This window comes from Mauremys reevesii, linkage group 8 (genome assembly GCF_016161935.1).
Source record: "Mauremys reevesii isolate NIE-2019 linkage group 8, ASM1616193v1, whole genome shotgun sequence".
In the NCBI taxonomy this organism is placed as follows: domain Eukaryota; kingdom Metazoa; phylum Chordata; order Testudines; family Geoemydidae; genus Mauremys; species Mauremys reevesii.
Genome location: NC_052630.1, coordinates 108705028 through 108717224, shown reverse-complemented (window position 1 = coordinate 108717224; position 12197 = coordinate 108705028). Strand labels below are relative to the sequence as shown.

At 56.9% G+C, this 12197-nt stretch overlaps 1 protein-coding gene across 4 annotated transcripts in view; it reads left to right on the top strand.

Moving 5' to 3' along the window:
- TIE1 (tyrosine kinase with immunoglobulin like and EGF like domains 1) overlaps positions 1-12147 on the top strand; it is a 43744-nt gene extending 31597 nt beyond the window's left edge. For 3 of the 4 annotated variants that reach the window (XM_039485315.1, XM_039485312.1, XM_039485313.1), the window contains 10 exons: positions 738-931; positions 1139-1349; positions 3001-3111; positions 3299-3489; positions 4611-4724; positions 5079-5149; positions 5595-5635; positions 9186-9282; positions 9637-9736; positions 10528-12147. In XM_039485315.1, the coding sequence (XP_039341249.1) occupies positions 738-931; positions 1139-1349; positions 3001-3111; positions 3299-3489; positions 4611-4724; positions 5079-5149; positions 5595-5635; positions 9186-9282; positions 9637-9736; positions 10528-10599 (1202 nt within the window). In that variant the 3' untranslated portion in view covers positions 10600-12147. Of the gene's footprint in view, positions 1-737; positions 932-1138; positions 1350-3000; positions 3112-3298; positions 3490-4610; positions 4725-5078; positions 5150-5594; positions 5636-9185; positions 9283-9636; positions 9737-10527 lie in introns of those variants that run through there. The other variant, XM_039485314.1, reaches the window with a different exon arrangement.
- The last annotated feature ends 50 nt before the right edge of the window (positions 12148-12197 follow it).

The window sequence follows — 12197 nt, the reverse complement described above, 5'->3', positions numbered from 1 at the left end:
TGTCCAGCCCTGCAAAAAGCCTAGTTAGTGGGTGATGTGCTGTGCCCCAGAGTGTCACCAGTAACCACCTCTTGGCTGGTGTGTGTCCCACTGAGCAGCTCGGGCACTGACCCCCACATCAGTTGTGAGCCCACAGGAGAGCTGCTCCCAGCAGCACTGCTGTGGTGCATGGAGACAGCAAAGCTCCTGGGGCTGGAACATTGTCTTTGTCGTGGGGAGCACGGGGCAAGCAGAAATGGGCACGAGAGAGAAACTGAAGGTGAAAAAGAGCAAGGAGGGGAGGGGAATGGTGTGAGAGAGGAGACGGGGGAAATAATAAGTCAGTGGAGTTGGGGGGCAGGGAAGGGCAGAGACTGAAGGGGAGTAAAACGCCCTTTCCAGAACATCGTTCATTTCAGTGCAGCGTGGGGAACATGCAACACGTGGGCAAATCAGTGTATGTGTGGGTGCAAATAAGCTGCAGCCATTAGGGTCGGGAAGGTGCTGTCATGGCTCCAGTCGTGCAGTGTGATGCCTGGGGCAGGTGAACTGCAGAGCCCCGAAATGCCAGGGTCAGCTGCAGCCACTTCGCTGCATGGCCTTTGCTATTGGGCTGCAGGGCCATATTCAGCCAAGGAGGAGAGGGGTTTTCCCAGTGCATGGAGCAGTGCAAAGAGATGCGTCGGGCTGGAGCTGGCACATCTGACTCCTTGAGCCGGGCACAGCCATGAGCCCTCTGTTCCCCTCCCTCCCTGCAGGTGCCTTGAGCGAGGTGCCCAGACTGAAAAGCCAGGACATGCAGCCCTCGGGAATAGACCAGCAGCTGCTCCTGGCCATCATCGGCTCCGTGTCTGTCACCTGCCTCACCATCCTTTTTGCCCTCTTGGCACTTTTCCTTATCAAGAAGAATTTTTTTCACCGGCGCCGGACCTTCACCTACCAGTCTGGCTCAGTGAGTAATGCTGCCTCTGCCTCATCAACCCCCCAGCCAGGCTCCCTGAGTCCCCATGTGCCAGCCCGACCTCTAATCCTAGTGCACCGTGGGCAGAGTGCAGCCTGCCTCATGCACACACACCATCACCCCCAGCCCTGCTCAGACCACGGTGTTGGGTTCTTTGGGGGCCAGAAATCTTTAACTTCCCCCTTACCTGTTTGTCAGGGGGAAGAGACCATCCTGCAGTTCAACTCAGGGACCCTGACCCTGACCCGCCGGCCAAAGCCCCAGCCTGAGCCCCTCAGCTACCCTATCCTGGAGTGGGAGGACATCAAATTTGAGGATATGATTGGAGAGGGGAACTTCGGGCAGGTCATCAGGGCAATGATCAAAAAGGACGGCCTGAAAATGAATGCAGCCATCAAGATGCTGAAAGGTGAGTGAGCCGGCACCTGCTTGGGGCCCAGGAACGGCAAGGGGGTTAAGGACAACGTACAGCTCCTGGCAGGGATCCCTACACCCTGAGCTGGGCCCCAGGGCCAAGCCGGAGTTTGCTCCAGGTACTGGGACAGACTCAGCCTCAAGCAGCTGAGCTACTGAGCAGACACCAGAGCTCACAAGGCTGCCTGAAGGCCCCACATCTGGGCTCCGTGGGGCCCAAGTCCAAATCCAAGAAGCGCCCAATGTGTCCCCCAAACACTATCTGAATGGGAATAGCGTGGACATCTGGGGGGTGGGATGGTTTTTGCCCACCCGAGAGGATTTCTCAGGAGTGGGCGGGTGATGGGGGTTTGCACCCACCCAGGAGAGCACCTCAGGGGAGAGGGTTTCTGGTGGTTTGCACCCACGGGGGGTGGGGTGGGGGAGAGGGCAGTTCTGAAGGTTTGTACCCACGTGGGAGGGTGTCTCAGGGGCGGGGGGGGGGGGTGATGGGGGTTTGCACCCACCCAGGAGAGCACCTCAGGGGAGAGGGTTTCTGGTGGTTTGCACCCACGGGGGGGAGGGGGAGAGGGCAGTTCTGAAGGTTTGTACCCACGTGGGAGGGTGTCTCAGGGGCAGGGGGGGTGATGGAGGTTTGCACCCACCCAGGAGGGTGCCAAGGGGGATGGGAGCCAGTGCTGGTGGTTTGCGCCTGTGGGGGGGTGTGGTGCCAGTTGCTTTGTTTTAAGAGTCACACCTGGCCGAGGGGTGGGGGAGGTACCTCAGGATGGCAGAGGGGGGTAGCTGTGGACAGGAGCCTCAGGCCTGGGACTGCAGTGCCAGTGGAGGGTGGCTGGGGATGGGTGTCTAGGGCCTGCGACTGCAGAGTGGGGTGGCTGGGGACGGGAGCCTTGTGCTTGGAACTGCAGAGTGGGGTGGCTGGGGACCAAAGCCTCAGGCCTGGGACTGCAGAGGGGGATGAGTGGTGATGGGAGGGTGTCTCGGGCCTGGGCAGGGCCGGTGCAACCTATTAGGCGACCTAGGCAGTCGCCTAGGGTGCTAGCATTTGGGGGGCAGCATTTCGGGTCCTTCGGCGGCAACCGCGGCGGCCGGATCTTCGGCCACCCCGATCGTCGTCGGCATTTAGGCAGAGGGACCTGGGGCGGGGTGCGCGGGGAGGGCTGCCTGCAGCAAGTAATGAGGGGGTGCCACACGCAGGGGAACCAAGCTCACCTCTGCTCCGCCTCCTCCCCTGAGCACGCTATCCCGCTCTGCTTCTCTCCCTCCCCAGGCTTGTGGTGCCAAACAGCTGATTGGCGCCGCAAGCCTGGGAGGCGGGAGAAGTGGAGTGGGGGCAGCGTGCTCGGGGAGGAGGCGGAGCAGAGGTGAGCTGGGGCAGGGAGCTGCTGCACGGCTCCCTGGGCCGGGGGGACCTGCCGCAGGGCCTGAGGGGGAGCTGCCCTGGGGAGGGCATCTTAGGGTGGGTGGGGGAGAGCAGAGAGCTGCCACAGGGTGGGGGGGGGGCGCAAGGTGGAAGTTTTGCCTAGGGCACTAAACATCCTTGCACCTGCCCTGGGCCTGGGACTGCAGAAGGGGGTGGCTGGGGACAGGAGGGTGTCTGTGGCCTGGGCTCCTGGATTGCAGCGTTTGTTCCTGGCTTGTTTCAGAGTTCGCCTCAGAGAATGACCACCGGGACTTTGCGGGGGAACTGGAGGTGCTGTGCAAACTGGGGCATCACCCCAATATCATCAACCTGCTGGGAGCCTGTGAGAACAAAGGTGGGAGCTACCCCCCACCCCCCGCTGCTCTGTGTGGGCTGGGCCAGGCATTTTTCCCTGCTGTTCCTGGGGTCCCTGCACTTCTCCCCATCCCGCTTCGCTGCCCTCCTCTCTGCTCTGGGCAAAGTCCTGCCCACCCTACCCACTGCAGGATGTTGAAGGCCTGTCTCCCTCCTTTGTCCCTCAGGCTACCTGTACATTGCTATTGAGTACGCTCCCTATGGGAACCTGCTCGATTTCCTCCGGAAAAGCCGAGTCCTAGAGACTGACCCAGCCTTCGCGAAGGAGCATGGGACAGCATCTACCCTCACGTCCCAGCAGCTCCTCCAGTTTGCTTCCGACGTGGCCAAGGGAATGCAGTATCTAAGCGAGAAGCAGGTGTGTCCCCTCCCCTGCCCTGCCTGCTCTGAGCCCAGGCCAAGCTCTGCCACGGCCAGCAGCCGTGATAGCCACGTGGGTGCGTGTGCAGGAGCAGGGGAGGGGTGCCGATGACTGCACAGCTGTGTATCAGAACCAGGAGCCGAGGCGTCTGGCACCAGGCTCTCCCTGAAACACGCCAGCCATGGCCACCGCTCTGTGACCCAGCGACATGGGAGCCCAGCCTGCCTGCAGCGAGGCAGCGTTACCACGCCCCATCATGTCACTCGCCACCAACAAGAACACAGAGCTGGGGCAAACTAGCCAATGAGTATAGGTCTCTCCTGCCCGTCTGCGTTCTGATTGGCTGTGATGTGTTCTGCACGTGGGGCATGGGAATGGAGGAGCTGGCGCCATGTCTCGGAGAGCAGCTCTGCTGCTCAGTGGCTGGCCCAGCAGCCTTCTGGGCACAGGTCTCCGGGGCAGCCAGCTGACCTACCCATGCTCTGACCAAGCATGCGGGGGACCAGGCACCCCCCTGAGTCCTGCTGAAGCATCCTCCCATGCTTAGCCGCCCCATGACTCCCCAGTGCTGGGTGCGAAAGGCCCCCACTCGCCTCTTCCTAGGGCTGCCCCAAAGCCCAGCCAGTCCTCGGTGACTTCCAGGCACTTGGAGCCACCGCTGCTGAGTCCAGGCTCCTTTCTGCTGCCTCCTGGCCAGGCTCCCTGAACCCACCCGCAGCTTGGCTGCCTGCCCTCTGCCGAATCAGCTGGCACAGGGGAGACTCCCCCGGTTCCAGGAGAGCTGGTCAGGATCCACTGCAGCCATCAGCTTCCTCGGGAGCAGTAGCTGGGGCCCAGATGTGCCCAGGGATGAGGGCTGGACCAGACGCAGAACAGCTTTGCAGCTGGGAACAGGAAGGTGCCGGTGGGCCCTACCCTCTGTGCTTTGGACATGCTGAGAGACAGAGTCCCAGAGGATGAACGCTGCATCGCCCCCACCCCCACCCCCACACAGCTGTCGCCAAAGCTGGTCCCTGTTCTGCGTCCCAGGGCTGGGAGTAATAGGAAGCTGGGGCCGGCCAGCTTGTCTCCAGGAGGGGCCACACAGGCCCAGCCCTCACTCACCATGGCTGTCTCAGTTCATTCACAGGGACCTGGCAGCCAGGAACATTCTGGTGGGGGAGAACCTGGCTTCCAAGATCGCTGACTTTGGCCTCTCCCGAGGGGAGGAGGTCTACGTGAAGAAAACCATGGTGAGTCCAGAGTGAGGGGCTCTCTACTGCGCCCTTGGCAGACCTAGGTTGCAATGCCCCAACCCAGCAACTCTAGGGACAATTACTGTAATTGCCCCTGTGCTAGTGCAAGATCTCTTCTGTCCCACAGCAAGGCCGTGAACCCCCCTCCACCCATGGCTCCCTCTGCCTGGATTGGGGGCAGCTGTTCCCTACCCCGGCTTTCCTCACTCGGTGGTGGGTGGCACCTGTACCCAACCTGGATCTCCCCCTGGCTGGGTTGGGAGTGGCTGTTTCCTACCCCCCCTCTCCCTGACTGTGGCGGGGGGGCATTTCCCCACTACCCTGCTCATTACAGTGGGTCTTTTTCCCCAGGGCCGCCTGCCAGTTCGCTGGATGGCCATCGAGTCCCTGAACTACAGCGTGTATACCACCAAGAGCGATGTGTGAGTCCTGCTCCTGGTCTGTGGGGTAGATATGTCTATGGGGTTAGCCCTCTGCCAATGCAGAAAGGGGTTAGCTGACCCCTCCCTGATGATACCGGAGGGGCTACTGCTCCTACACCTTCCCTGTGCCTTGTTCCCAGCCTCTAGCCCATCCCCCGCTCAGCCCAGGCTCGCTGTGCTCAGAGCCATGGATTCCTGTTACACCGGGGCCCCATTGCGCTGGCCTTGCTCAGCCCTAGCAGGACACAGTCCTAGCTCTGAAGAGCTTGTTCCCATTTCCAGTGCCTCCATCTTCCCGGTCCCCTCCCCTGGTGCAGTCCCAGCCCCTCCCATTCCTGTCCCAGAGTAAACCCCTCAGACAGATATGCTGCCAAGCCTCAGGAACTGGGCGAGGGGGCCCGGGAGGGAGGCACTGCTGGAGACCCAAGCACTGTCTCTCTTTCAGGTGGTCCTTTGGGGTGCTGTTGTGGGAGATTGTCAGCCTGGGTAAGTACCGGCCCAGGCGGCTCATTCTGGGTTCGTCCTTTCTACCTGTGGGTCCTGCGGGCATGGCACAGGTGTGCCCAGCTAGCCTGGCCCTCCCTCCCATAGCTCTGTCAGGGAGCTCTTGGTTCATGTCAGAAATGTTGTCTGAGTGAGGAACGTGAACATGCCTCATTGAGCGCTGCCCAGTGGAGGCAGTGCCAGCTGGGAGGGTCCCTCAGACCCAAGCACCCACTGGGGCAAGGGAGTACTCACATGCTGAGGAGCTGGCATAGGGTCTCCACTGAGCTGCCTCCGCTGGGCCTTGGCACATGAGTCATAGCGTAGACATGCAGCCCAGCTGCAGCACTGTCCTGGAGACACTCGCGACAGCCACGGAAGGGCTTTCCCACTGCTTTAGAGCCACTCCCTCAAGAGGCGGGTGCTGGGCCACCATCGACCTCGCGGCGTCTACACCTGGGCTTAGGTCAGCGTAATGACGTCTCTCAATGTGTGGCTGCCCCACAGCGCTGAGCAACACCTGAGCGGAGGGTGTACCCAGGGCTCTCTCCATGGCCATCTGTGTCTCCCCGCCATAGCGTCTGAGCGCCGCACCGTCTGGGGCAGATTTATCCCCATGGTACAGATGGGGATAGAGGCACAGACCCGCAGGGCATTCAGACACCTGGCTCTCAGTACAGCCAATGGCTACATGCCTTGGAGGATCTGTGCCAGAGAGACCAGGTGACTTGCCCATGGTCATGCAGGAGCGCTAACCCCTGAGCCAGCCTGTCCCGAGTCAGGCCAATCCCGACAGTAACTCCAGTGTTGAACATATTCCCAGTGCTGTAGGTTCTGCGTCTGTGGGCACCCACGACAGCACCCTAGGACTGGCCCAGTTCCTGCCATGGCCCCAGCGGGCACTGCCTGTCCAGGTCTCTTCAGGGAACACATAACCTACCAGCAACAAATGTCTTCCAAAGTGATGGAGCTGAAAGGAGCATCACAGGGAGACACATGTGGGCAGAGCAGGGAGGCGGGGGGAGAGCCCACCCGCTGCATAGCCCCTTGAGGAAGGCAGCTGGTTCAGCCTCAGCCACAATCTGGCTGGTGAGGGTCTGAGGGTGGCTGGAGCCTGGGCAGCTCTGGTTTTGTATGGCAGAGTCTGCACAGGGGTGGCGTGTGGAGTGGGACCTGCAAACTGCAATAGTCACAAGAGTGAAATGCCTGCAAGCTGCATGGAAACTTTTTAAACTCACCATAACAGAGGCTCAAACTCTATGTATACCCCAAATTAAAAAATATACAGTAAGAGGACCAAAAAAATGCCACCATGGGTAAACAACAGAATAAGAGGCGATTAGAGGCATACTTTAAAAATTGGAAGTCAAATCCTACTGAGGAAAATAGAAAGAAACTCTGGCAAGGCAAGTGTATATGTATGATTAGGCAGGCCAAAAACAAATATGAAGAGCAACTAGCAAAAACTAACTGCATTTTTTTTTAAAGTACACCAGAAGCAGGAAGCCTGCCAAACAGTTATTGGGCCACTGGACAAGCGAGGTGCTAAAGAAGCACTTAAGGAAGACAAGGTTGTTGCTGAGAAGATAGATAAATTCTTTGCATTGATCTTCACAGCAGAGGATGTGAGGGAGATTCCCACACCTGAACCATTCTTTTTAGGTGACAGATGTGAGGAACTGTCCCAGATTAAGGCTTTGATAGAGAAGGTTTTGGAACAAATTGATAAATTAAACAATGATAAGTCACTAAGACCAGATGATATTCACCCCAGAGTTCTGACGGAACTCAAATATGAAACTGCAGAACTAATAACTGTGATATGTAACCAATTGCTTAAATCAGCTTCTGCACCAGATAACTGGAGGGCAGCTAATGGAATGCAGATTTTTTTTTAAAAGGCTCCAGAGGCGATCCTGTCAATTACAGGCAAATAAGCCTAACTTCAATATCAGGCAAATTGGTTGACACTATAGTAAAGAACAGCTTTATCAGACTGCTAGATGAGCACGATATGTTGGGGAAGAGTCAACATGGCTTTTGTAAATGGAAATCATGCCTCACCAATCTATTAGAATTGTTTGAGGGAGTCAGCAAACATGTGGACAAGCAGCAAAGAATCCTGTGGCACCTTATAGACTAACAGACATTTTGCAGCATGAGCTTTCGTGGGTGAATACCACTTCGTGGCATCCGACGAAGTGGGCATTCACCCACAAAAGCTCATGCTGCAAAACGTCTGTTAGTCTATAAGGTGCCACAGGATTCTTTGCTGCTTTTACAGAACCAGACTAACACGGCTACCCCTCTGATACTTGACACGATGTGGACAAGAGTGATCCAGTGGATATAGTGGACTTGGTTTTCAGAAGGCCTCTGGCAAAGTCCCTCACCAAAGGCTCTTAAGGAAATTAAGCAGTTGAAGGTCCTCTCATGGATCAGTAAATGGTTAAAAGACAGGAAACAAAGGGTAGGAATAAATGGTCAGTTTTCAGACCAGAGAGAGGTAAAAAGTGGGGTCTCCCAAGGATCTGTACTGGGACCAGTGCTGTTCAACATATTAATAAATGATCTGGAAAAAGGGGTAGAGAGTGAGGTGGCAAAGTTTGCAGATGATACTAAATTACTCAGGATAGCTAAGTCTGAAGCAGACTGCGAAGAGTTACAAAGGGATCACACAAAACTCGGTGACTGGACAACAAAATGGCAGATGAAATTCAATATTGATAAATGCAAAGTAATGCACATTGGAAAACATAATCCCAACTATACATATAAAATGATGGGGTCTAAATTAGCTGTTACCACTCAAGAAAGAGATCTTGGAGTCATTGTGGATCATTCTTTGAAAACATCCACTCAATGTGCAATGTTAGGAACCACTAGGAAAGGGATAGATGGTTGCCCCCATCGCAAAAAAAAGATGTGTTAGAATTGGAAAAAGTACAGAGAAGGGCAACAAAAATGATCAGGGGTATGGAACAGCTTGCATATGAGGCGAGATTAAAAAGACTGCGACTGTTAAATTTGGAAAAGAGACGACTAAGGGGGGATATGATAGAGGTCTATAAAATCATGACTGGTGTGGAGAAAGTGAATAAGGGAGTGTTATTTATTCCTTCTCCTAACACAAGAACCAAGGGTCACTCAATGAAATTACTAGGATGCAGGTTTAAAACAACGATAAGGAAGTACTACTTCACACAACACATAGTAAACCTGTGGATATTGTAGAGGCCAAAAGTATAATTGAGTTTAAAAAAAAAATTAGATATGTTCATGGAGGATGGGTCCATTAATGGCTATCAGCCAAGATGGTCTGGGACACAACCACATGGTCTGGAAGCCTCTAAACCTCTGACTGCCAGATGCTGGAATTAGACAACAGGGGATGGATTACTTGATCAGTTGTCCTATTCTGTTCATTCCCTCTGAAGCACCCAGCATTGGCCACTGTTGGATGACAGGATACTGGGCTGGATGGCCCATTGGTCTGAGCCAGTCTGGCTGTTCTTATGTCCTTATGAGTGTGTGTGCTGCGCTCTGCCCCCAGGAGGAACTCCTTACTGCGGGATGACGTGTGCCGAGCTCTACGAGAAACTGCCGCAGGGATATCGTATGGAGAAGCCCCGCAACTGTGATGACGAGGTGTAAGTGGGATTTGGCTGCCCCAGTCTGTCCTGGCTGGGCCTGCTGGGACCAGGAAAACAGGCTTGGCCTTGTCTGTGGCCATGGGGCACCAGCCACACACAGGAACCAGAGCCTCTTTGCACGGCCTCTGTGTTTGTTTGGTGTCTTGGGGGACATGATGTAATCCCTGTGCACTAGGAACAGGAAAGCTAGCAGCCTCCCCACTCATGACCCATGGTAGGGCTCCCTTGCCTTCGTCCCTCCTACTGCAGCTTGCTTATGCCTCTGTAACTTGCCACCTTCCCTACTAGTGCTTCCCCCACCCCCATGTCCTGTCTGCACTGACCCAGGCCCTGCTGTGCCCTCTCTCCTAGGTATGAGCTGATGAAGCAGTGCTGGCGAGACCGCCCCTACGAGCGCCCGCCCTTCGCCCAGATCTCCATGCAACTTATCCGGATGCTGGAGGCCAGGAAGGTAGTCTGCAGCTCTCTCCCTCCCTCAGTGCTGTACTCAGGCCCTGGGGCAGGGCTGCACCCAAGGGGGAGGCAAGGGTGGCCTTACGGGGCAGCCCCATCACAGTAACTGCCACTCCAGGGCTCTAATGCGCTCTTCCAGCGGCCAGGAGCAGCTGGGCTGCAGAGCTGCTGTAGCTCCTTTCCCTGGCCATGCCCCGTGTTGGCAGCTGCTGGGCAATGATGTAAATCTGACTGTGCCACACAGGAACTGCCCTGATGCTGGGGAAATCCTGGGGGGTTTGCAGCCTCTCTCCTCGGAAGGGCACCGGGGAGCAGGGCTCTGAGCCCTGCCACGTGCCTGGGACTCATCTCCAAGCCAGAGCCCAGGAAGCTTTGCAGGGGGACAGTCACGGCTGGACTAGGCGCGTAGCGTGGGGACAGCCCTGTTCTGGAGGACAGTCCCGCTCTGCCCAGTGCCCCGCCCTGCCTGGCATTGGCAGGGACACCAGCTCTAATCCCTGTTCTGAACCTAGCCGAGCGGAGCCGCAGCCCAGACCCAGACTGCAAGGGGCTCTGGGGAGAACACTGCCCCCTCCTGGCTAAGGGAGGAGCAGCTCCAAGCCTTAGCTCAGGCCCAGGGGCCCAAAGCCAAACCCCACTCACAGGGTGTTCGCGTGGACATGGGGAATCACCCCAGCAGCACTCGGAGCAGCCAGGGTCCTGATACCAGGATCAGGGTGCTGGGAACGTGAGTGCTGAGCAGGAGGCTCTGCCCCAGCCCCAGGCCTGACACTGTCTCTCCCCATCCAGGCCTATGTGAACATGGCCTTATTCGAGAACTTCACATACGCCGGCATCGATGCCACAGCGGAGGAGGCCTGAGGGCGAGTGGAGCGCCACGCTGGGAGCCCTGTAAATAACGCACCCCGACTTGCCGCACTTGGACGCCAGCTGTTCTAGGCCAGGCGAGGGACATGGCCTCTGCCCTGTGTGGGGCATGCTGTAAATGGCCTGCTCCAGCGTGGAGACGAGGAACTGCCCTTTGTCCTGGAGCAGGAACTTGCCTGGGGGCAGTTTCTGGCTAACATGATACCCCCATATTCTTCAGCCAGGTTCCTGGCGGACCGGCAGCTTCTGCCCCCGTCCGCTCAGGCCGGACTGCCCTGCGCTTGCTGCCCTCTCTGCCGGTCTCTGCAGTGCAGCGTTACACCAGTGGCAGGGCCAGACAATGGGCCAGGCTCTCCCTGTCTCGTGCCCCTCCCCACTCTCCCAATCCTTGCTGCAGCTAGGTGCTGTGCGTGGCCGAGATCACAGGCAGGGAGGCCTGTCTCCCCTTGAGCCCGTGGACACGGGGCCTTCTCTGAAGCTGGAGGATGTGACATCAGCCCCTTGCTGCCCTAAGAGAGGCACAAAGACTTGCCCTGGGTAAAGGACAGACTTGGAAACAGCCCCAAATGTAGAGCCCTTGTCCCCCACCTCCAGCCTTGGTGTTCCATGTGTGGCTGCTCGGCTTCTCTGCTGGCCGTGGGCTCTTGGAACTGACTGGACCTGGCCTGGCACCATGCTGCCAGCGTACTGGCACACAGAGCTGTGCAAACATTGCTCCCGGATGCTGGAGACCCTCTGGGACAGGGCTGATTAGGGGAGTCCGAGAGGAAGGATTCCAGCGCTTGCCTTTGGAACACCATGGAGGAGTAAAATATTCCAGGCTTGGCCCCAGGCTCCTCTCTGACCTGCCAGAGACCAGTGGCTGACACGACTTGTGCTTTATGGTTAATAAAGGAAGTCTAAGGGACTGGCTGGCTCAGGGGTTTGGGGAAGGGGCCGGGGCCTTTCCTCTTTCTCTCTTTCATAGAAACACAGATTGTAAGTCTAGAAAGGTAACACGGCTACCCCTCTGATACTTAGATCGTTTAGTTTGACTTCCGCTAGGGGGCACTGGCTCCAAGCCAGCTCGAGTGGGGGAACTGGCTGGCTCAGGGAGCAGGGAATGGGATACTGGGTCTTGCACCACTGGTGCCTGTGTGTTCCCTGACCTGCCATGAGGACGTCAGTGTCCTGGGCTATCTCAGGAGCACGGAATTTGCCAGCTTCAAGCATGGGCCCATCGCTCCCAGAATGCTGGCTAGGGTATGGCTTATGCCCGGTTCTTCAGGGGCAAGCAAACTAATTAAAGAAACCCTCCTTGCACTGGGATATTGGGCCATGCTGAATAGCAATGGAATTTCCTCCTGAACTCTAAGGAGACAACTGGTGCTCTGGTACATGAGAATGGATTCTCCTGAGGTCAGCTTTCTGGTGAGTGCCCACATTGTTGCTGATTGTCTAGTTTTCTTGCCCACATCCAGTCCAGTTGTGGTATTTTCCTCCTGCATGGCTGGCAGTGCAAAAGCCAATTACAATGTATGATTTGAAAAAACTCATTCTGCAGCATGTGTGTGCTCTGAGTGCATGCCCTGTCATCGGGGTGTTCTGGGTGT